Source organism: Mytilus edulis, chromosome 5 (genome assembly GCF_963676685.1).
Source record: "Mytilus edulis chromosome 5, xbMytEdul2.2, whole genome shotgun sequence".
NCBI classification, from domain to species: Eukaryota; Metazoa; Mollusca; class Bivalvia; order Mytilida; family Mytilidae; genus Mytilus; species Mytilus edulis.
The window spans coordinates 10,080,720-10,106,788 of NC_092348.1; the positions used below are offsets into that span (position 1 = coordinate 10,080,720).

Consider the following 26,069-nt stretch of genomic DNA (forward strand, 5'->3'; position numbering starts at 1 on the left):
TGTTAGTCAATAACATTTCAGTTGATTGTTGTGAAAAGAGCCCTAGGTTCTTGAATGTTTTTGAAAAAAATAACCAGTCATATGCAGAGATTGCAATCATATTGCTTTTATCATTGCTTTTTTTAAATTTTGATTTAGAAGAATAACATATAAATTATATCTTTCAAAGCATTATAAAATCACAAAATTTTAACTCCATTCATACATAGCTGTTATCAAAGTCAACAGTTAACTTTTCCTTCAAAATCTGAATATAACCTGTTTTTTGTATGACATTTGTAGATATAACGTACCATTTAAGAAGCAGATCCAGACGTGGGTACAGAACCTGACGAACTCCTCAGAAATCATTGAGAACTGGATGACCGTACAGAATCTATGGGTTTATCTAGAGGCTGTCTTTGTTGGTGGAGATATCGCCAAACAGTTACCAAAGGTCAGTAAATTAGGACAAATGTATTCCCCAACATGTTTAAATGAACAATATATATATATTCAGGCTATTAGATTTCAGTAGGGATGGTTAGGATAAACTTTTCATATTTCATTTAATCAGAACGATTTCTCTATCAGGACTTTGTTTGTCAAGTAAGAAAAAGCTCACAAATCATCATTAAAAAAGGCTTATATATCTAGACAAAATCAATACTATAAACTCATCACAGATACCAGGATTCAAATTTTATATTTATGCCAGAAGCCCGTTAAGTTTACAAAAGACTCATCAGTGATGGTCGAATCAAAAAATGTTTAAAAGGCCAAATAAAGTACAAAGTAGGAAGATCATTGAGGACCGAAAATTTCTTAAAGTTTTTCAAATATAGCGATGGTAATCTATTCCTGAGGAAGAAAAGCCTTAGTCTTTCAAAAATTTTAAATTTTGTTAACAGTGTTATAATGTACAATTATGATCATATCTGAATGATAACTCAAGTCAATAATATCACTATACCGTAACTTAGGAAAAAATATGTGACTAACTGTTTAACTATGATTTCAGGAAGCCAAAAGATTCAGCAACATAGATAAGTCATGGATTAAGATAATGACGAGAGCCCATGAGACACCTAATGTTGTACAGTGCTGTGTTGGAGATGAGACACTTATGCAATTACTTCCCCATTTACTGGAGCAGCTTGAACTTTGTCAGAAATCTCTCACTGGGTAAATTTAAATTCGGATCCATTTAAAGTGGAAGTTATTGAAACATTCTATGAAAGCTTTAATCATAAATGATTCTTGTTTTCATGCAGTTACAAAAAAAAGCATCTTTTTGCTGTGTATAAAATCAAGGAATGATACTTAATTACAAAAGAGAAAAAAGGGCCTCATTATAAAGATGTCTTATGAAAACTGAAATTAAAACTAAAATCCTTACAAAAGACATTGTTTTTAATGTATCAATATTCCATTTCAGATACCTAGAAAAGAAGAGATTGTTGTTCCCTCGATTCTTCTTTGTGTCAGACCCGGCTTTGTTAGAGATTCTGGGTCAGGCCAGCGATCCACACACAATCCAGGCCCATTTGTTGTCAGTCTTTGATAACATCAAGACAGTCAAGTTCCACGAGAAACATTATGATATGATTCTCTCCATCCACTCATCAGAGGGAGAAACTATTGATGTAAGTATAATTTAAAATTATTTCTCCCTTTTCTGAGGTGTAGAAAATGATATGATTCTCTCCATCCACTCATCAGAGGGAGAAACTATTGATGTAAGTAGAAATAATAATTTATTCTCCCTTTTTCCTATGGTGTAGATCCATTGCAGTACTTTTTTACTTGCTATGATATCTACTAACATTCAGTTGGTATGTTACAAAGGAGATTAAGAACTGATCCCAGAAAATAAAGATAACAAATACATTAGTTCACTGTACCCAAAATTATGCATATTATTGAAATACTTATATTTGTGTATGGTTACAAAATTTATTTTAATTTTGCATTTTAGTCTCAAAATTTCCTGGATTTCCAGATTAATAGCAATGGCACAATAAGCAAACCAAAATTTGTCCAAAATTATGAAAAGTACAAAATAAGAAATATAATTAGAAGGTCTCAGTTTTGATGGAAAACAATGTCTGGATTTTATGAAAATCTGTATCTATTACTTTATAAATTTGTGTACTTTAACAGGCTGCTTAGAAAAAGCAATGGTCTCTATCCTGAATGGATTCTTAACTTTCCTATATAGTAAAATAACATTTGTATTTCTGAGACTTGAGTTTTCCATATACTGTGGTTTCATTTATTTTTTTGTGGGTACCAATTTTCGTGGATATTTAATTTCTGGGTTTTGCCGAGGTCTGCATACAAGCCTATAGAAAATTTGTCATTTGTTGAACATTTAATTTGGTGGTTTACCTGGACCTGATATCCAACGAATAACAATGAATCCACAGTAATAGATAAATATTTGTGTTTCAGCTGGAGAAATCTGTGAAAGCCGAGGGTAACGTAGAGGTTTGGCTGATGGCCTTGATGACAATGGCCCATAAATCCCTCCATGGGGTCATTAGAACTGCTGCCATGGCAACACAAGATACAAACTTCCAGCTGCTGGAGTTTTTAAACATGTTCCCTGCACAGGTTTGTTCATTTATTTCCTTCTACTGGGTACCAGTCAATCGTGCTGTATATTTGATTGTGCTGCATAGGGATACTTCGTGAAAAATATTTTGCAAAACCAGAAATTAAAACCAATATTGATATCATTATGATTGCCAACTAAACCCCTCAAAATTAACTGATATTAAATATAATTATTGCAATAGATTTGGATGTCATCTTCATGTTTTGTTAAATATTAGAATTTCAGCCTTGGAAGATGATTTAATCAATTCAGCTCAACTGAAAAATTACAGTCAAAAGTTCATATTACATGTTCTAATGTAAAAGTAGATATTGACATTTAATATATAATACATCTGTAATATTAAAATTAAATATTTGCACCAAGGAAATTACATCTGCTAGGCATAAAATAATGTACATTTTTTAGATTAATAAATATAAATTAATTTGATTTGTCTTGAAGTGTCACATTAACATTGATGTGTATTTATTGTGTAGGTTGGTATACTGGGTCTGCAGTTTATCTGGACCAGAGATGCCACCGAGGCGTTGACCAATGCCCGACATGATCGTAAGGTGATGCAACAGACAAATCAAGCCTTCCTGGAGTTGTTGAACACCCTTATTGACCAGACGACCAAAGAACTGACACCGTTTGAGAGAATAAAGTTTGAAACTTCTATTACCATCCACATTCATCAGAAAGATATATTTGATGATTTGGTAGGTTGTCATAGTCAAATATTTGAAAAGTCATCTGAATTAAAAAAAAAAAAAAGAAAGTGTCGGATACATAAAAAGGATTACTTTGAATAAAAAAAAACCAGTACAATAGACCACATCAACCAGCAACAGATTACTCCTAAAACCCAGAAACATGTACAAATAAAGTAAAACACCCAAGAAACACCTTGTGGTAGACATACAGTAGTTGTGGTTGTCTTTTGTTGTATGTTTGTCGAGGGAAACCCCATATATAGAACAGGGATACAGTCTTCATTAATTGACAAGTTTCAATACAATATGTATGGCCCCAGAACAAGGAAAGTAATTAAAAAAAATAAGTGATCAGTCGTCAACACAATTTCTCAATCTAACAAAATAACACTAAGTTTTGACAAAAGACAACCACTAACATTATTATTTTGATTTACAGTGCAAAGCTCATGTGAAGACACCAACAGATTTTGAATGGCAGAAGCAGTCCAGATTCTATTTCGTAGAGGATCAGGACAAAACTCAAATCTCCATTACTGATGTTGATTTTATCTATCAGAATGAATTCCTTGGCTGTACAGAAAGATTGGTCATCACACCACTAACCGACAGGTATAATATAGTATATACACTTCACATTAGTTTTAAGTTTTGAACTTTCAATTTTTTTTTCTCCAGAAGTAAATTGAATATATTGCATTAAATACTTTTTAAAAAAGGGTAATAATTTGGATTTGAATAGAAGGAGATAGAATATACATAATTTAGTTTTGTGGGATACATAATTTTAGTTTTAGAACCATTGCAAAAAAAGTTTATTGGAACTGGAGCATTGATTTCAACAGACTAGAACTGTTTTCAATTTTTTTATTAGCCATACATATTGCTTGCTTTCATATTGCACATTACCTGGTCTCAGACCTTGACTATATATCTATTAGAGAAGTACCTGCTATTGGCACTATTTTTAGATTTGTCTACAGATGCATTTGATTGTTATTTCAGATGTTACATCACCTTAGCCCAGGCCTTGGGTATGTCTATGGGAGGTGCTCCCGCTGGACCTGCTGGTACAGGAAAGACTGAGACTGTTAAAGACATGGGACGTTGTCTAGGAAAATATGTTGTCGTCTTCAACTGTTCAGATCAGATGGACTTCAGAGGATTAGGACGTATTTACAAAGGTAAAATTTATATTGTAAACTGCTTTTCAAAGAAAGGAAGTAACTTTACTTTAAACTTAATCAGTTCAGAAAGGTCACACCAGAATAATCTGTGTTTCTTTCCAAAGTTTCAAAGATATATGTTGGAAATAATTTAAAAATTTTTTTTTATTATTTTTAGGAGATGGGAAGAATATTCTCACTTTGTGTTCTTGAGTCTCAAATTAGATGTTTGAAAAAAAAATGTTTTCAGTTATTATGTTTGTTAAAAGTAAACCATCTTGAACTTTTTACTGGAGTAAAAGAGTTAAAGGATATGCTATAGTTTAATTAATGTTTTATCATAAGGTTTTACTGATTTCTATTTGTGTATTTGTCAGGTTTGGCCCAGTCTGGATCCTGGGGTTGTTTTGATGAGTTTAATCGTATTGAACTCCCTGTATTGTCTGTGGCTGCCCAACAGATCGCCATTGTATTGAATTGTAAGAAAGAGAGAAAGAAGCAGTTTATCTTCACTGATGGAGACTTGGTTCTCATGAACCCAGAGTTTGGTATATTCTTAACCATGGTAAGTGTCAAGTTTATCGAGGATTATAGGATTTAAGATTGACTGAATTTCTTATTTTTCCAACTTTCCTTACTTTAAAAGAAAGGTTTGTTGTGATCAGTCTAATCTTCTATAAAAATTGCAAATTTCCAATCTCATATCAAAGGCCTCAAATACTTTTTACACATAGAAAAGAGTTAGGAGTTAAAAGACCTTCATTTAAAAAAAGTGTTCAAAACTTTTCTGACCTAAAGTTTTTTTAGTTGTCAACAATCCTAAATTTATAAAGTATATATGTAGGCAATTGTGTTGAATAAGAACTCTTCTTTTAAATTAAAGGAAATATTTGGTTTAAATCACTACTACTTATTATTTTAAAGATATCAAGTCTTAAAAATAAGGAACATGTCTATACAATGTCATAGTCCAAAACACTATAAAAAAGTTAGTTTCTAAGGATGGCATGTTGTATAAGGTTGTTCTTTAGTTTTATTTGTCCTATGTAACAAATTATTAACCTTCAATACAATATAAATGCTTATACAAAGTTTTATTTGTTTTCTATAGAACCCTGGTTATGCTGGACGACAGGAATTGCCAGAGAATCTGAAGTTGAATTTCCGTACTGTTGCTATGATGGTGCCAGACAGACAGATTATTATCCGTGTCAAGCTGGCTAGTGTTGGTTTCATTGAAAACATTGTCTTGGCCAGAAAATTTTACACTCTGTATAAACTCTGCGAAGAACAACTGACAAAACAGGTATGTTTACTATTATTGTCTCCCTTCAGGTTTCAACTGCATAAACTTTTTCTACCTGCAAAATTTTCAAATAATATTCAAGTGTTATTAAATGAAGAATATGAAACAATTGAATTAGAAAACTAACAGCCTTATTTTAACAAAACAATTTACAAAAAAAAATAAAATATAATAGACATGAACCAATGACAACCACTTAACTACAGGTGCCTGACTTTGTACAGGCACATTGAGAATGTGGCAGGGTTACACATGTTTCTGAGTGCATAGATTTACATATTGAAATCTTCAACAAACAATAGATTATTTATGGGTATTCTTTACAGTATTTATGAAAATAACTAGCAATGATTTAAATGCGAGTTGTAATTATTGAGATTTTTATTCTTCTGCATTTTTTGTGATGAAAATCACAAAATTAGAATTTACTTTTCCTTAATATTATTTATAAAATTCTTATGTGTGCATTTCATGCAGATGAACAAAAGATGCTCAAATCATTCTTCTTTTTCACAATGAATAATAAACATATTTTTTTGTGTCCTTTTACAGGTGCATTATGATTTTGGTTTGAGAAACATCTTGTCTGTATTGAGAACTCTTGGTACTGTTAAACGAGCCAACAAAGAAGAAACAGAATCTACCTGTGTAATGAGAGTATTACGTGACATGAACTTATCCAAACTTATCGATCAGGACGAACCTCTCTTTTTGTCTCTGATCAATGATTTATTCCCTGGAATCTCACTAGACAAGGGAGGTTACCCAGAACTAGAAGCTGCCATAAACAAACAGATTGAGGAAGCTAAATTAGTGAACCATCCCTCATGGACTCTCAAATTGATTCAGTTGTTTGAGACCCAGCGTGTAAGACACGGTATGATGGCCCTTGGGCCTAGTGGAGCTGGTAAAACATGCTGTATCCACACTTTAATGAAGGCCATGACTGACTGTGGGGCTCCTCACAGGGAAATGAGAATGAATCCTAAAGCCATCACAGCACCTCAGATGTTTGGACGTCTAGATGTGGCCACTAATGATTGGACTGACGGTATCTTCTCTACATTATGGAGGAGAACTAACAAAGCTAAGAAAGGTTAGTAAACAGATCTTATAAGTGATAGTTTTTATATTTCATTTGCAGTGATATTGAAATTTTAAAATATTCATGGTGAATAGATACTTTGCATCACAATCTATGTTTTTCGTTAGGATTTAAAGGAATAGTAAGTAGAACTTCAAAAACTATGTAAAATTAGTTAAAAATTCTGCTTTTAATGTCAAGTATGCTACAGGTATCAGTGGAAACAAAATGACTTCAGACTTATATATGTGAAAATGGAAGTTATAGAAAATAATTAGGAAATTGTTAAGCATGAAGATTAGATGATATTTAACTAATATTAGGCAATGTGTGTTCGTTTTATACAGTATGATCATGATTCTTTCAGGAGAACATATTTGGCTTGTATTAGACGGTCCCGTTGATGCTATCTGGATTGAGAACTTGAACTCTGTATTGGATGACAACAAGACTCTGACCTTGGCTAATGGTGACAGAATTCCTATGGCCCCTAACTGTAAGATTATCTTTGAGCCTCACAACATAGACAATGCTTCCCCAGCTACTGTGTCCAGGAACGGTATGGTGTACATGAGTAACTCAGGACTGGACTGGAGACCAATCCTTCAGGTATATCACAATCATTAAACTGAATAGATATTCAAATGAATTGGGAGTTAAAACACCATATCATGGGATGGGAATCAAATATCAGAGCCAAACTGACTGGTTTAGAAAATAATCTTTAGGTTTTACCATTCAATCCCTTAACAGGTTGCCAGTTTACTATTAAAATTTTTGTGATTAAGTTGAGATGATTTCTAAATTGAATATAAACCATGTTTTTTCTCAATAACAAAAAAAAATAAAATTGAAGGCCTTTGAATTATATTGGGATTATGATAGAAATGGAAATCCAGGAATTAATTCTGTTTTACTGTCCATTTATTTTGATTGTCCTGAACCAATTTATTGTGATATAGAAATGTACCATTTTTTGAAGATTTAATTTTAAAGATATAATGATATGCACCGAATTCTGTCATCTGACCAAATCAAAAATTTGTTTACAGGGATGGTTGAACCTAAGACCAATAAATGAACAAAGCATCATCATGGACCTGTTTGACAGATCATTTAATCATCTGTTGAACTTTGCTACCACAACCTTTATTTTCAAAATGGATGTTTTAGAGGCTTTCATCATCGTACAGGTAGGTGTAGTTAATGTAATATCAAAATGGCAGCAAATAGTTGTCATCTGCTAAAGTTTTCAATGAATGAAATTGAAAAATTGAATCAATTAAGATGTACTATAAGCATGCTATAAACTAAGATTAAGTATAATTGTAGTAAGGTTTTTTAATAATAGACTAATTGTGGTATAAAATAAAATTGAGAATAAAAAGGGGTAATATGTCGAAGAGACAACAACTCAATTTTGGTATAAAATAAATTTGAGAATAATAAGAGGGAATGTGTCTAAGAGACAACCACCCCACCAAAGAGCAGAAAACGGCCGAGGCCACCAATGGGTCTTGAACACAATGTTCAAGTAGCTTCTTTTGATAAATTTTAATATTTTTTGTGAAACAGTAGGTTCTAGTTCAAGGGCCTCTGCTCTCTTAATGAACATTTTTACTAAGGAGATAAACAAATTACTTCACATTACCTCATCCATTCATTCATATGATTTTAGGCCACAAAGCTGTTACAAGGACTGATTCCAAGTAAAGACGACAGGGATGCAGGAGCATTGAACGCTAAGCATGCCGAGCGTTTGTATGTGTTTACATGTATGTGGTGTATTGGATCCTTCCTTGAATGGGATGACAGAAATAAGATGGAGGAGTTTCTACGTAATCATGACGATTTCACGTTAGACTTGCCAGTTATTTCCCCTGATTCTGATGATACCATGTTTGACTTCATGGTAGATAGTGATGGTAGGTGTCAAATGTATTCTGACAAATTCATTTAATTTTTTAACAAATGGTCAAATAGAGCACTTTGTAAATAAAAATTTCAGCTACATTCTGAAAATTTGTGCGTTTGCATCTGCAAGTCTTAAATGTGCAGGTTCAAATTGAACTGATTTTACCTTTTGTGAATTTTTACTTGCAGGTACTTGGAGTCACTGGAACAAACATGTAAAGGAGTATATCTACCCCTCAGACTCCACACCGGAATACAGTTCTATTCTGGTTCCCATGGTGGACAATGTGAGGACTGAGTACCTTGTGGATCTGATTGCTAAACAAGGAAAGGCTGTGTTACTGATTGGTGAACAGGGAACAGCCAAGACTGTCATGATTAATGGATACATGGCCAAATACAATCCAGAATACCATATGGAGAAAGCTCTCAATTTCTCTTCTGCTACTACCCCATACATGTTCCAGGTGAGTCAAATATTACCCAGAATACCATATAGAGAAAGCTCTCAATTTCTCTTCTGCTACTACCCCATACATGTTCCAGGTGAGTCAAATATTACCCAGAATACCATATAGAGAAAGCTCTCATTTTCTCTTCTGCTACTACCCCATACATGTTCCAGGTGAGTCAAATATTACCCAGAATACCATATAGAGAAAGCTCACAATTTCTCTTCTGCTACTACCCCATACATGTTCCAGGTGAGTCAAATATTACCCAGAATACCATATAGAGAAAGCTCTCAATTTCTCTTCTGCTACTACCCCATACATGTTCCAGGTGAGTCAAATATTACCAAGAATTCTAATTGGGGAAATCTCTAAATTTCTCCTCTGCTACTACCGCATACATGTCTCTCATAAGTCCAGTTTTATTCTAGATTCTATGCATCATCAGAGAATTATGATGAAAGAAATCTGTATGTATATAGATGTACGATTTTATAAAATGTTTTAAATATTCTTCTGCAATCCTTTTTTAGAGAACCATTGAAAGTTATGTAGAGAAAAGAGTGGGTACAACCTATGGACCTCCAGCTGGAAAGAAGATGACAGTGTTTATTGACGATATTAACATGCCAGTAATCAACGAATGGGGAGATCAAGTTGGTAACGAGGTTGTAAGACAGTTGATGGAAATGAATGGTTTCTACAATCTGGACAAACCTGGAGACTTTACAAACATTGCTGATGTACAGGTATGAGATATATTATTACCTGTTTCTTGTTAATTAATGAAATTGAAATTTATGATTTAGTTGCATGAAAAAATAAGATCAAATGAAACAAAAAGTTATCATACCTTGAAAAAATCAATGATAACCAAAATTGCATATTTATTGTGTTTATAAAGGTAAAATAGGTTTTAAAATAGTATATGTATTAAGAAGTGGAAACAAGAATCTTTGTCTTTATTTATTCTTCCAAGTTTCCTGAGAAGTGTAAATTTGAATTGCATTACCTATTTACAAATTGTATTTCAGTTCTTAGCCGCCATGATTCAGCCAGGAGGAGGACGAAATGACATTCCCCAGCGTCTAAAGAGACAATTTGTGATCTTTAATTGTACCCTGCCTTCTAATACCTCCATGGATAAGATCTTCACAGTCATTGGCTGTGGACATTTCTGTCAGGAGAGAGGATTTAAAGAAATAGTCCGTGATTTAGCTGCAAAACTGGTACCTATCACTAGAAGACTTTGGCAGCTCACAAAGGTACTATTTCTTTTTTAACAATTTTAGTTTGTTCTTGCTAAAGTATATTCTTTCTTATTTTATAAGTATAACAGGACAAAAAATTGAAAGTATTGAAAGGATTGATACATTACCCATCAACTTTTAAAGTAAAATTGTTGCCTTGTTTAATTTTAGATCAAGATGTTGCCAACTCCAGCCAAGTTCCATTACATTTTCAACTTGCGTGATTTGTCCCGTATTTGGCAAGGAATGATAAACACCACTTCAGATGTTGTGAACGATGAAAAGAATATGATGTGGTTATGGAAACATGAATGCTGTCGTGTTATAGCAGACAGGTAACATACAAAAAAGATGTGGTCAAAATCACAATAACTGTAACGTTATGTTGGAAAATATTTTCCTTCTTTTTACAGTTCATACATTTTAGATTAGTGTACTATACAAAACTGAATAAAAGGAGATGTGGGGGTATATGTCAACAAGTCAACAAATCTAGAATTTTTTAATTTGTGTATGTTGTGACAGTGTATGAGTGTAAGAAGGATGGTAGAATAATTCTTCAACACTTATAAATGATTCGAGATCATAACAGTAAAAGCTTGTCCTGGTATAACTTATATAAAATGATGGAGATGTTAAGAAACATTTAAAAATTGAAAAAATAGCAAGCAATTGAATATTACTAATTGAACATTGAACAAAATAATTCAAACATGCACATACATTCTTAAATACAGTGTTTTAATAATAATCCAGAACAAATGTGAAAATTTGAATACCAGTAACAACTAAAGAGGAATATACAAATATATATCCATGTGTGTATACTCTCTTATAATATAAATTTGATTTTCTGACGGAGTTCAACCCTTTGAAGTCAAACTAGTTGTTTTCCAGAGTATAAGCAAATTCTGGGTTCTTTGGTGTCTTTATTCAACATTCTATAAATCTGCTTCTACAAGGAATAGTAAATCCTCTTCTGTTCACTTCTTTGGTATATCTATAATGTTACATAAACAAAAGTACTGATATGTTTTAAAATTACTTCGATCCTTTCTTCCCAAACATCCAGTAGATGCTATCAAGCAGATTTATAGAAGAAAAAAGTAATCTAAAGCTTGTGATTTTTCATATAAGTCCATACCATTATTTTCTTATGGATTTTGTATCGACTTTCACATTATTAACAGTTTTTAGTAAAAAAACAGTGATCTTATATTTATTTATTTTTTATATTTGGTGTTAACTATATTAAATATTAATAAAAAACATAAAAAATAACATTTTTATAAGGCTTTACTTATTGTACAAAAATTTTCATATAAATTTCATAAAGTGTTCTGCATTTATTCCCAAGCTTTAGGTTTACTCAATTACATATATTGACTCAAGGTGATTGGTTGCACAACTGAACTGCATGTTTAACTTAATCAGAATGAACTTCTTGCATGTGGTTTATGGTTAGACTTATATACTCGTGTATAATTGGAATTTGGTGCATTTTAAAAGATAATGTGATCATTTATAGGAAATAGCTTTATATTAGCTAGAATACTCTTAATCTTCAAGAAATTCTAAATGGGGTTTTTCTTCATTGATAATTTTAATAGAAACTTTTCAATATCCATTTGATTTCAAGTATATTATTATTTAAAACTGGCAGAACAAATTTTCTTTTGTAAAATTTTGGCAGAAAGTTTTATTTTATGAATGATCATTTTATGTGTTGTTTTGTTGTATGCCTCGCCAATCTTTTGATTAAAACTGAAAAGATTTGGAGAAAGCAAGAAACAGCCTAGTTGTTATTTGCTCATTATATAATAGTAAAAAATATTAAGGACCACTTTCATTCTAAAAAATATGACATTTTAATGAAGGGAATATTAATCTAGAAACATGAAACATGGAAAGATTTTTAGTCCATATAACGCCAACAATTTTCCAACATTATCTTGGTTTATTTTTAATTCAAGATTTTCATTTTGTTTTTATATCTCACAATTTTCAAGAAAAAAATCAATGTTCTGTGACTTTCAATGAGTTCTTACTCCATGGCAATTGAGGGGATTCTAGTGCAAAACGACACAGAATTAATGATGGTTTTGGCAAAGTATTTATTTTCTTAGTGAAAAATACGTTTTCAATAGCAAACAGTTGTTTTTAAATCAACCTGTTGATAAATGAATTCATTCTAACCAAGCATATTTTTCTGCAAAGTTTGATTTTAGGGACAAAAATCAAATTTCATAAATTTGTATTTTTTTGAGAAAGTAACACCATTTGAAACATTGACCTAATAGACTTTTAAACATTCTAAAAAACTTACTATACCTCCTTTTTTTTAATCTATTTATTGATACTCCTCAAAACTAATACATTTTGTTCTGTTGTGAGTTAAAAATCTCTCAGTGACACTGTGTAGATGATGTATAAAACTTGTGATGTGAATTAATAGTGAAATTTGTTTTCAGCTTATGAAAAGGATAGACTATAGATTTAGCAATTAATATAACCATGCTTATATAGTTTTTGGCATCTATGATTTCCTCTTGTAATGTTGACCAGACAATAAAAAGTTTGAATTTTTTTTTCTTCTAATTTTTGATGATGTTAAATTCTTTATCATTCATTGTCAGATTAGAGTCAAGGCCAATAAAACTTTTGACTGGCATTGTGGATTCACAACTGTTCAATGAATGATTTTGTTTTAGGATGTCATGACTCCGGGATGGGTCATTAATGACAAATCCACAAATGTGGCTGCTCTAAAACCATCAAAATTGTTGACTTCATTCCATTAAATCAATTATAAAGATTGAAAAGCAAAGTAAGATATAATTTTTTTTATTTACGAACAAAGTTATATAAATTATTCATTACAAGGGGAGATAATTAGCTATTTGTTTTGTAGTGTTTAGCAATGTGTAATCATATATTTAACCATGCATGTCTTCTGCTAGGTTCACTATTGTGGAGGATTACAACTGGTTTACAAAAACAATATCCCGAGTAATTAACGAGGAATTATCCGAGGAACATGCACACTGGACAGAACCCACTCATTATTATGTTGATTTCCTGAGGTTTGTGAACGTTGCTACAGCGACGACCTTGAATGTACCCTTCCTATTTTTGTTTGCACACCTTATGCTTTTTTTTGTCCTTTTTAGTCAGGTCTTTGTAACAAAAAAAATATTTTCTTATAGTAAGATTTGGTTTCACTTGAAGCATAAATTATGTATAATAGGAGGTAGGTCAGATTCAAAGACCTGGCTAGAATTTATTATGCCTTTTAATATTTCAAGGTTCATATTCATGAAAAAGGGGAAGACATTTGAAGGTCATAATTTAAAAGATATCAGACAAAATAATTATTTATATATGATTTGTTAAAAAAAAAAATCTTTTGCAAATAAGTCTTTCTTTAACAAAAAGCTTTTTTCACTATGAGCCTTGATCATTTTTAACATTTTTTACTGCATTATCTTTTTTCTTTGATTTATTTGTAAATTGACTTTGAAACGAACAGGTTTACTTCCAAAGATGATATGGTGTGGTTTGAAAAGACCATACTGAGAGTCACCAGTGAAGAATTCGGTGAAGAATCTGACTACTATGAGTATTGTAAACCAACTATGTATTTAGGAGATTTTATGAGGTACAATAAGGATATGTACTATTTTAAAAATTGATAAATAATTCCAAAAATAAATCAATTAGACATGAAAAAATGTCTTATTCCTTACTCAATATTTGACTGATGTTAAAGTATGGCTAACTCAGAACTTCAAGTCTAATTTGTTTGGAGTTCTTGTAGTTCAGGTAATCTTTAAAGGACTAGATGCTTATTTAACAGAGCAATTAAAAAATTGCATTTCTTATGCGTTGGTAGCTTTTAGTAAGAAAACATGCAGTCTGTGCAGTCCTTTTTTTATCTTGAAAAAAAAATGAAAATATAAGAGCATAGATTTATAAGTTAAATTATAATTTACCAATTTATTTTTTATTTTGATATCATTTTCTAGATGTGTTTAATTTTAGTTGTAGTAAAAAGCCTACCAAGTGTCAATTTATGCTTATTTTAAAGTATCTTTATGATAGATGTGTGATTTGTATTCATTATTTATAAAATATGATATTATGTATAATTTACAAAATAATTTCACCATTTCTCTGTGTTGTCACACTATTGTAAAACAAAATATCTAGTTTCTTTTAATTCGTTTGATAATCACAATTCCTATGTTGTCTTTTCCCAGTCACAAACTTACATTAACATTTATATTTTATTTGCCATCATTTATTTTTCATTCCCTTCGGTTTGATTCTTGAATATGAATAATTTTTTTTTATTATCTCTATCATACAAACTTCAACAAAATATTTTTTTAAGAAATGGTAATTTTAGATTTTAAAGTCATATTGATTTTTTTCTTCATAAAAATAATATAATATCATAATTTTTTATTTTTATTTTAATGATAATATGGTATTCTGTGAAATAATACTTAAAATATTAATTAATTTATATTATCATCAAATGAGCTTATATAGATATTTGTTTACATTCAAAAAATAATTTATAAAAAAGAAAAGATCTTTGATGAAATATGTAATTGTATATGTATTAAAACACAGGGACGCACCAGAACCAACAGGTGATGAACCAGATGATTGTGATTTTGAAATGCCAAAGGTCTATGAACCAGTAAGTAGTCAACTGGTTTACAATAAATTAAAAAAACATATTTTAGATTCATTTATTATTTTTTCGTGGGTCCCAATTTTGTGAAATAAGGAAAATAATATTTACATTGATATTTAAGTTCATGCTTCTGCAGAAGCTAATATAAAACTTGTACATCAATGACGATTTGATTTTAGTGAACCAGGAATTCCATGAAAATGTGCCCATCAAACAAAAAATAATGAATCCACAGTATAAGAAATAACAGTAGGATTTTAGATTTTTTTTATATAAACAACCATTTTGTCAGTAAATTCATGAAAAAAAAATAAAATATTTTAACACCACAACAGTACTAGAGTAAATTTTACAGTCAGGCTATGAATTATCACCATGCACTGTTAATTGTGTTTTTTGCCATTAGATACTTTTTATTTGTCGATTGGTAATTAAACTTTCATAATAATTTTCTATCTTCAGATTGAGTCCTTTGAAGTTCTAGAAGAGCGGTTACATGGTTTCCTACAGCAGTACAATGAAGGCATCAGAGGATCTGGTATGGACCTTGTCTTCTTTAAGGATGCAATGATACATTTGGTCAAGATTTCTCGTATTATCAGAACACCTCGTGGTAATGCCTTACTGGTCGGTGTTGGTGGATCTGGTAAACAGTCCTTAACACGGTTGGCATCATTCATCGCAGGATACAAGACGTTCCAGGTCACACTTTCAAGGTTTGTATAATTAAATATATAGAAAAAGGAAGCTTATTATTTCACAGACTTTATATACATAAATGGAAATAAGAAGATGTGGTAAAATTGCCAATGAGACAACTCTCCACCAGAGCCAAATGATAGAGTAGCCAGCTCACTATAGTCTAACAATAGAATAATCTATGTTTAAAATATAACTAATTCTCTGTTTTATAGTCAGTGGGTTATTTACAAATATATTTGCTTTATTTGCCATGAAATCCACACTTTCTATTAAATGCAATGAAACATTTTACAGTAATGCTTTGACCAACGTTTCCCTTTTATATTTACAAAATGGCACATCACTTTTATTCTGTACTTTCACTGTTTTTGAATTGTATCATTTTGAAAATTTCATAAAAATACATAGGCCTATAGAACGGGTTATCAACCTTCAAACCTTGCAACAATTTCTGAATCTACAGTTTTCATTGTACATGGATTATTCTTATCTTTCTTTGTAATTTCAGATCATACAACGTCTCTAACTTCCTTGATGACTTGAAGTTCCTGTACAGGACATCAGGACAACAGGGAAAAGGTATCACTTTCCTGTTTACTGATCAGGAAATTAAAGAGGAAGGGTTCCTGGAATATCTCAACAACGTGCTGTCCTCTGGTGTGGTAAGTTAATGGAATAGATTGATTGGTTATTGTTTAATGTCACTTTGAAATGATCTTATGAAGTTTGGATGTCGGAAAATAACACAACTAATTGAAAATTTACAGAAATCTTCTTTTAATGAGCTAAACGTAATTTTACTTTTACAGAACAGAGTAAGTTAATTATCACTGTACAAAAACCAGCATTCATCCTTCAATTGTAATTGATAGTCATTAAAACAATTAATAGACAAAAACCAGCATTCATCCTTCAATTGTAATTGATAGTCATTAAAACCAGCATTCATCCTTCAATTGTAATTAATAGTCATTAAAACAATTAATAGACAAACATTTGGAGTATATATCAGAGAGATGGCATAACACAGTGACACCAAAGAAGTCTTCTTTTAAATAGTTTTGTTTATAGAAACAGATATATTTTTTATACACTCTGAAATGTTACACATTTGAAATTAGAATTGATATTTTATGTAAATTTTTAAATTGTAGGTTGCTAACTTGTTTGCTAGAGATGAAATGGATGAAATTCTTGGTGAATTGATCCCAGTGATGAAGAAAGAGTTTCCCCGACGACCACCGTCCAATGAGAACTTGTATGAGTACTATATGTCACGAGTCCGTAACAACCTCCATGTTGTACTATGTTTCTCACCTGTAAGTTCACACACAAACATATTTATTGCCTGTCACTTTTTTCTAGATGTGTTTTATTTCTGGAATAACTATAAATTATCTAAAGAAATACAATTTATTTGTACAAGGTTTAGAAACAGGAAGAATGCAAAACTTAGAGCATTTCTATCCTTTTTTGAGCAAAGTAAAAATATAATTCATTTTTTTAAATAATTAATAGTTATTCTCTTTATACTGCAACTCTTACAACAGTTCCAAATGAAATATTTTAATTAAAAGCCATGAATTTTGTGACATTGAAGTGGCTGATGTAAAATTTCTGTCAATCTGTATACTTTATTGACCTCTTTTAAAGAAAATCGTGGATATGGATTTTCAACGTCACAAACAAAGCTTTTTATGCTCAGTATATGTTTATCATGAAATGAATGAATATAGTGGAATGCAATTTTACTCCGCAAATAGCCGCAGTTGCAGTATAAAAGAAGTTTAAAGTAACTTTTTTTTTCATAGATGTGTTTTTTAGATGTGTTTAATATATATTGTCCTTAAATTCAGTGTGATAAATGTATCTGATTTGGTTTTAAAATCACAGATTCCTAATTGATTAGTGAATATATTCTGATGTCATTGAAAGTAAATACAAGAACTTTACTTATAATTACCGGTATATAAAATTTTACTTCTTCTTACAGTTTCTGATTAGTATTTAAAAAAAGCTGTTGTATTAATATACAATTTTTTTTGTCGTTAGACTGTTTTGGTTTATTTTCAACATAGAACATTTCACTTTTACTTCATAGGATCTTTCAAATCTTGATTTTTATGATATATGACTTTAGTAACAAAGAGCTGAGTTTCTCCAACATTTTATGAAAATTTCAAGTGTGACTGAAAATTTATTGATTTTACTTCATGTCCACACAAAAAGAAAAAGCTCCTACAGATTTGCATAGTATTTCATAATAGACCATTTAGTTTTGGTTGTCATTGGTAACTGTTTATTGAGCAGATTGCTACTGATGCTGTAAGTCTGGTAGTTAGGTCATAATCTATATTATTATTGAATGCAAGCATGTCAAGGGCAGTCATTAAAGTGCATTTATGATACAGATTTAATAAAGCACTATAATGTAGATAGTTGATTTTGCAGGATTTTATCATTCTTGTATCATTATGATTAGCTAAAGTAAATTGAATTACACAATAAACATGTTTATTTTTGTTCATACCGCAGAACAAGTTAAAAGAATATGTGTTATGTATAATGCATTATATTTTGAAGCTACTAATTATCCTGAAAACTCAAGACAAGTGTAAATATATATTTTGGGGTCTGTCGGACGAAGATGTCTGTTCGTTGCTTTATTTTTTTATTGCTAACAATTTCATAATCAGAAGAATATAAAATGTTAGTGAAGCAAATAAAAGTATTGATAAATTACAGACTAAAACCAGCCATATGTGGACTGATAAAATACATTAAGATTTGTTTTAAATATATTTGAGCACCATTCTAACTTTTTAGGGTAGATCACCAAGGCTTTCACACATTGGTTGAGAGTTGTAGAAACAAGATTTTAATTACAAAACAAATGAACACACCATATATGTTTAGAATAGATACATGTATATGTAAGGCACATTAATGATCAGTGTACTTACATGTGTATATATCAGTTTATATACATGTAAACAAAATAAGCATGCCATAGAATACATGTAGATATATATTGAGAAAGCATGGGTGTTATGTGATATTTATGATTTGTTTTAAAGGAAGATACTAATGATCAAAATATGAGAATCTTCACAAATAACTTATTACTATTTTGATTCAACTGCTTTTCAAGTGGTGACACCATGAAAACTTTATTCTTTCACAAGTTTTCTGTAATGATTGTTCACATTACAATAATGAGCTGTAAAGAGCTAAAGTTTTGAGACTGTAAATTTTAAGCCCTAATTTACGAATTTCTATTTACTTTCCATTATTTTTTTACACAGGTTGGAGAGAAATTTCGAGCCCGATCTTTGAAGTTCCCTGGACTGATATCTGGTTGTACTATGGACTGGTTCCAAAGGTGGCCTAGAGATGCTTTGATAGCTGTAGCTGATCATTTCCTATCTAAGTTTGATATTGAGTGTACAGCAGAGATCAAGAAACAGGTTATCCATACCATGGGTATCATACACGATGGAGTGGCAGAAAGTTGTATTGATTATTTCCAAAGGTAATTTTACAGGTTTCACTGAACTATTTAGTGTTCATGACTACTATGTATTGGTCCATATCAATTATCATATACTCAGTATTGAAGCATGATAGTTTTTACACTATTTTTGTGATGAAAGTAAACATATCTGCATAAACAAGAAAACAGAATACAAAGAAGAAGAAAACAGTAGCAAAGATAGCTTTTCCTTATGAATATATCGTTAAAGACAGCATTGTCATGTTGAGGAATTCTCTTGGCATCTTCAATCTGACCACCATTATAACCAGGAGAGGAATTCTCTTGTCATCTTCAATCTGACCACCATTATAACCAGGAGCACAAAGGATATAAATGTGAACCCAGTATGTTTTAATGGCTGAAGAAATTACCCTGACTTTCAAGTCCTCAACTTTTAACCAAAATTGCATGAACAAATTCCAGGAGTCTCGGTTTAATGCCATCAATTAAATGGGCAGAATCAATTTGCGCCAATTGCAGTTTTGAAAAGGTATTAATTGCGCCACTCTCTTTTATTTTGATGGTATTAATTGCGCCAATAAATGAAATGAAATTGCGCCACATTTACCTGTGAATATTTTTTACTTATATCATACCTGTACATGTTTTACCTATATCATACATGTACTATCATTAAAATTTCCACTTAAGATTTAATTGAACACAGTCTCATCAAATTTAAGAAAACTCACCAAAAAATAACTTGTTTAGTAATAGAATTTTTTTTCACGAGTCAAGAGTGTCTGATATACCATTCAAGAAAATAGAGTCTGATAGAGGAAAAACCGGTCATCATTGTTGAAGAACACAAAATTCCAGGCATTTGTACAGAAAACTGGAGAAATAAGGTGGAGATGTAACAGTTAAGTCGTGTTGTGCTAGGTTATTCACAGATGTATCGTGTACAATTATTTTGAATGGAGAATTAGATTATACATGTATGTCATGAAACAAAAGTCAAGAAATAAGAACGTCAAATTTTGAGAACTGCGTGCAAAAGAAAAGCGACCGATATGTTGCCAGAGCGACCTTCAAAAATAAAAAAAAATCAGAGCTCTTCAAAATTGAAGAAGAAAATTTAGAAAAGAAAGATTTAAAATATGTGCGTCAGTCAATGAATATGGAGAGAATAAAACTACATCCGGCTCAATCTAAAAGTCAAGCAGAATTTCACAGAATATTGGATAATATTGGTGTTGTTACAAACAAAGATGATGACTTTGTATTGTGTAACGAGCCAGAAAGCGGGATAATTTTATTAGGATGATTATTTCATTGGCGCAAATGATACCTATAGTTTTGAGAATTAGGTGGCGCAAAAGAAGTATTGGCGCAATTAAGTTGTGGCGCAAATGAGTTGCTTTTTGGCGCAAAAAGATATCGCCCAATTAAATAAAATGCATACCCTGTGGTAGGCTTTAAAATCAGCATGAGAAATATAATTTCTTCATAGTTTTGATTTATTATAATTGGTGGGGTATCAGTTTTGATTTATTAAAATTGGTGGGGTATCAGTTTTATTATAATTGGTGGGGTATCAGTTTTGATTTATTATAATTGGTGGGGTATCAGTTTTCAATTACTTTTAAGGAATAGGTAAACCACAAACAATTTAAATGAAGCACCATTTTTCTTTAGGATTGTCATGCAGTCTGACAAAACCACAGCATCCACATATACCAGAAAGTTTTCCTCATTCCACAAAAATAAATAAATCCACAATAAGATATACTTTATATGATGACATAGTGTTTATATGTATTCATGCTTTACTTTACTAGGTACCGACGTTCAACCCATGTGACACCCAAATCATACTTGTCTTTCATCAATGGTTACAAAACTATCTATGCTGATAAGAAAAAAGAAATTGGAGATCTAGCTCAAAGAATGAACACTGGGTTAGAAAAACTGATTGAAGCTTCTCAACAAGTGTCTGTTCTAGCAGAGGAACTTGCTGAAAAAGAAAAAGAACTGGCTGTTGCATCAGAAAAGGCTGATCAAGTACTAAAGGAAGTGACCACAAAAGCTCAGGCAGCTGAAAAGGTCAAAGAACAAGTTCAAAAGGTCAAAGATAAGGCACAGGCCATTGTAGATGTCATTGAAAAGGACAAAGCTATTGCCTATGCCAAATTAGAACTGGCTCGTCCTGCTCTAGAGGAGGCAGAGGCTGCCCTGAATACCATCAAACCAGCTGATATTGCCACTGTGAGGAAACTTGGCAAACCTCCACATTTAATTATGAGAATTATGGATGCTGTGTTACTGTTATTCCAAAAGAGGCTGAATACTGTAGAGGCAGACCCAGAAAGACCATGTGTAAAACCATCATGGGGTGAATCACTTAAGGTGTGTATAAAGGAAAAACTTAAAAAAAATTACTGTAATAAGTTCTATAACTACATGTTAATTAAGTTTTGTTGCATTTCTCTTATTAACTTTCTATGAAAGCACCCATACCATATTTACTAAAGGAAGATTGTAAATAAAAGAGATATTAGATATTTTTTTTACTTATCTGCTTTTTAACATATAGACATAATCATATAAATTGCAAAAGGCACATCATACGTGGAAGGGGAGACCATTCATAAGTCTTTATGTGAATTTTATGTATTGTGATTTTATATATTTAGATTTTGGCTGGTACAAATTTCCTGTCAATTTTGATTGCCTTCCCTAAAGACTCCATTAATGACGAGACAGTAGAACTCTTAGACCCATACTTATCCATGGAGGACTACAACTTTGACAATGCAAAGAAAGTCTGTGGTAATGTGGCTGGTCTCTGCTCATGGACCAAAGCTATGGTGGCTTTCTTTTCCATCAACAAAGAAGTCTTGCCATTGAAGGTCAGTATGCAGAATAAAGATGTTAATTTACATTATTATCAACTTATAGCCAGCAAACAAAGGGCTTCCATCGTTATTTATACTACCCTACTCAAATTACAATAATTGTGTTTCTTTTCCACTTATGGAGAAAAATAAAAATATCTATCTACAAATGATATTGAATTTAAACATAGAAATGTTAAAAAGTAAAAATAGAAGACAATATGTAGATGAACAGATTGTTGGAAAACAATTATATACATTAAATATCCATTTGATAATTTGTTCTTCTACTAACTTTTTAATTTTTATTCCCCACCTAGGGGCAGTCCCGGGGGCAGTATGTTTTCTTAAACTACTGTGGATTCATTTTATTTTCGTGGGTACCAAATTTCGTTGATAAAGGAAAACTTGTATGTTCGATGATATTTAATTTCGTGGTTTTGGCGAGGTTTGCATACAAACCTATAGAAAATTTGTCATTTGTTGAACATTTAATTTCGTGGTTAACCTGTACCCACGAAATCCATGAAAATGAAAATTGGTATCCAATGAATAATAATGAGTCCACACTAGTTATAAACAGATTGTACAACAGTGTTATTATGTAGGGGGCTTATCTATTCAATCTAACTTGAAAAAATATTAAGAGAAATTTAAACTTTAATTGACAGGCTAACTTAGCTGTACAAGAAGCCAGACTGAACATTGCCATGGGAGATTTACAGACGGCACAGGCTCAATTAGATGAGAAAGAGGCTGAATTGGCTAAAGTCAGGGCTTTGTATGACCAAGCTATGGCAGAAAAACAGGTACTGCCCCTTTTCAACTGATAGACCAATGTATGTTCAGTACATTAAAACTTAAAGGATCATTATCTTAGCTTTGTCTAACAGACAACAGAACACATCAGCCTTCAACAATGAGCATTACAAAATAAATTATAACTAAGAGTTGACATAGACTATACATTATACTTCAGAAGTTACATAAGGATAGATGTAACTTATGTAAGCTGATTTGTCTTCTTTTCTTTTAAAGTCAGATAAAACTGATTTAGAACTAAACTGCATAAATAACATATCAAAAATTCTATATTACCACACAAGACTGACCATATGCTCAAATGAGCAACTTTGGTATTGAAAGCAATGGAACATTACATAAAGGTAATGAGCCGAGATGCAAAATAATATTTGTCCGTCATGTTGAAGGGGGTATTAGATTACAATTTTATCTTTTAAGTGCTTGATCGTGACTAATGTTTTTACACTAAAAACGTGAAATTAATTTGATTTTGTTTTTAATGACAGAGGTTGATAGATGATGCAGAGACGTGTAGGAGAAAGATGAATGCTGCTTCTACTCTTATCAGTGGTCTGGGTGGTGAGAGAGAAAGATGGACAGAACAAAGTAAAGAATTCAGAGCTCAAATTGGCAGGTAGGTCAATCAAGTAGAGGATTTATTAATATATATTTATGTTGAATGGAAAAAGTCATTGACATAGTGATACATCTACATCAAATTTATGTCAGTAAAATAAAATCATTGATAATCTGTCAGAACTTTGTGCCAAGTAAAGCTCTTAAAATAAAATGAGTATTGGGAAAAATCCATTTAGTAAATTTAAAAAAAAAATCTCAACTTTACTTAATTTTTTAATTACAAAAACTAAAATTGACTGAGAATTTTATTCATAAATGATATAAGTACTTTATGAGCTCTGATATGGATGAAGTATCCTTACAAACTGGACCATGCGCTCATATATTGGTTGTTCAATTGAAATATCAGCGAAATAACATTTATGCATTATGATTTTTCTTTTGAATGAAACCGGTTTCTTTTTTTTTTTTTTTTTTAAGCAAATTAAGTATCTAATAAAAACCTTCAGCATATCTATATTGGAAAGTAACATTATTTGTAAATCTTTAGTTACTGAAAAATTGAATAGCTTTAGGACACAACTTTCTCCAATAGAACAATCGGGAAAGGAAGTCACAGATTAAAATAACTTATCCTTTTCTTTATTTATATATTTAATTTTTTTTTTAAATATTTAACGTTTATTTCTATAATAATTTTCGTATATATTGCTTTGAATCTGATAAGATTATCTAATGCTGGGTCAAGGTAAGTTGGAAGCATTGAAACAAAAAAGATATTTTTTATATTTGAATAATATAAATGTTGTTGAAATTTAAAATATTTTTTATATTTTTTTCTATTTAGATTTAACAGGTTACACAAACAAACAAAAACACTACTAAGTGTGTCAGCAATTTTTAAACAAATAGTTTTGTATGGCACTTTGTCATTTTTTTTTTAGTTATTTAGAGAAATCAAAGGATATTTAATAAACCAGAGGTTGAAATACTCAGTGTAAAATAACTGCATTTAATTCCATGACAGACAATTACCACAAATGTTAGCCCTTCATTTAGATTTGACTCGAAGGAACTTTTACATGTGACTCAGAAAATAATGTACCTGTATTGTAGCTTGACCATTTTTTTTTATTATTATGACACATTTGTACAGCATTCTCCTTGAAGAAACTAGAAAAATAGCTCATCATATGATATATATTTAAACATATTCGAAATTGTTTTTGTCATGTAAGAAGCATGTAAGAATGTGAAGTTATTAAATTGACTTGAGGAAATGTAAGGGAAAAAAATGTTTTATTAATTAGACATCAGAAATATTAAGGAATATAGGTTCAATATTTATGAGACAGTTAGCAAAAAAAACATAGTTATCTCAAGGTCAACCTACAGTTTCCCAAAGATCTGAAAACTGTTACTCTTCACACATAAGTTGGTAAACATTTCAACTTCTAAAACAACTCATTTATTAAAAGGACCCGGCTTATAATTTTTTGACAAAAATCTCAAACACCTAAAGAAAAACACTTACAAAATTCCTGACTTTTGAACAGGCACTTATGAATAGAGTTTAGAATGAGCAGAATTCTAGCTTATAAGACATTGGAGTATGTAATGTACAAAAACAGAATGTAAATCTATTAATAAATTATGATTTTCTATTTAAATATGTTGTTTACTGTCACTGGAAGTCTTCAGAATAATTTTTTATCAGATATTTTATTTTTTATTTTGAAATTCAATCACACACATGATTTAGATTACAATCATTCACATTAAATCACCAAATTTTAATACTATATCTAAGAATATTTGAAATGGACTATTGAAAAAAAAAAATTACAAATCACTACAGCACTAGATAGTTTTTTTTTTTCTTTTTACAATTTCTTACAACAAAATGTATTTGATATGATTCATTTTTTAACCAGACTTTTTTTAAGGCATAACTGCAAGTTTTATTAGGTTGTCTTTCTTTAATAAAATGAATATAATAGGTATTTTTAATGTATATTTTTTTTCTGTGTATGTATATCAATTTAAAACTAAATTCTAAGAATTTTCACATATTTTCTTGTTATAAATTTGTGTTTTCTTTACTGATGTGGTATAAATAGACAAGCACTTATCAGACCATCTTAATAAACTGTTATTTAAAAAAGTGGTTTTATTTTATTTTTAGATTGGTTGGTGACATTCTGATCAGTACCGCTTTCCTCTCTTATTCTGGACCTTTTAATCAGGACTTCAGAAGTGTACTGAATAAAAACTGGTTCAAGGAACTGAAGACTAGGAAAATACCACATACACCTAATCTTAACGTGATAGATATGTTGACAGACCCAACTACGGTTAGTATAGATAAGAGAAAATACCACATACACCTAATCTTAACGTGATAGATATGTTGACAGACCCAACAACGGTTAGTATAG

At 31.0% G+C, this 26,069-nt stretch overlaps 1 protein-coding gene across 12 annotated transcripts in view; it reads left to right on the top strand.

Annotated features, from left to right (window-relative positions):
* Positions 1 to 26,069, top strand: part of LOC139522926 (dynein axonemal heavy chain 5-like) — a 101,352-nt gene that overhangs the window by 59,486 nt on the left and 15,797 nt on the right. For 10 of the 12 annotated variants that reach the window (XM_071316565.1, XM_071316563.1, XM_071316571.1 and 7 more), the window contains 28 exons: positions 283 to 436; positions 1,001 to 1,164; positions 1,418 to 1,625; positions 2,434 to 2,595; positions 3,079 to 3,303; positions 3,737 to 3,909; positions 4,303 to 4,481; positions 4,841 to 5,028; positions 5,575 to 5,769; positions 6,322 to 6,865; positions 7,221 to 7,462; positions 7,906 to 8,046; positions 8,532 to 8,778; positions 8,957 to 9,234; positions 9,753 to 9,968; positions 10,254 to 10,484; positions 10,641 to 10,804; positions 13,999 to 14,127; positions 15,108 to 15,177; positions 15,637 to 15,890; positions 16,385 to 16,538; positions 17,031 to 17,195; positions 19,182 to 19,408; positions 21,193 to 21,760; positions 22,048 to 22,263; positions 22,920 to 23,057; positions 23,559 to 23,686; positions 25,817 to 25,985. In XM_071316565.1, coding sequence (XP_071172666.1) covers positions 283 to 436; positions 1,001 to 1,164; positions 1,418 to 1,625; positions 2,434 to 2,595; positions 3,079 to 3,303; positions 3,737 to 3,909; positions 4,303 to 4,481; positions 4,841 to 5,028; positions 5,575 to 5,769; positions 6,322 to 6,865; positions 7,221 to 7,462; positions 7,906 to 8,046; positions 8,532 to 8,778; positions 8,957 to 9,234; positions 9,753 to 9,968; positions 10,254 to 10,484; positions 10,641 to 10,804; positions 13,999 to 14,127; positions 15,108 to 15,177; positions 15,637 to 15,890; positions 16,385 to 16,538; positions 17,031 to 17,195; positions 19,182 to 19,408; positions 21,193 to 21,760; positions 22,048 to 22,263; positions 22,920 to 23,057; positions 23,559 to 23,686; positions 25,817 to 25,985 — 5,929 coding nt within the window. Of the gene's footprint in view, positions 1 to 282; positions 437 to 1,000; positions 1,165 to 1,417; positions 1,626 to 2,433; positions 2,596 to 3,078; positions 3,304 to 3,736; positions 3,910 to 4,302; positions 4,482 to 4,840; positions 5,029 to 5,574; positions 5,770 to 6,321; positions 6,866 to 7,220; positions 7,463 to 7,905; positions 8,047 to 8,531; positions 8,779 to 8,956; positions 9,235 to 9,752; positions 9,969 to 10,253; positions 10,485 to 10,640; positions 10,805 to 13,429; positions 13,553 to 13,998; positions 14,128 to 15,107; positions 15,178 to 15,636; positions 15,891 to 16,384; positions 16,539 to 17,030; positions 17,196 to 19,181; positions 19,409 to 21,192; positions 21,761 to 22,047; positions 22,264 to 22,919; positions 23,058 to 23,558; positions 23,687 to 25,816; positions 25,986 to 26,069 lie in introns of all 12 variants that reach the window. The other 2 variants (XM_071316564.1, XM_071316573.1) reach the window with 1 other exon arrangement.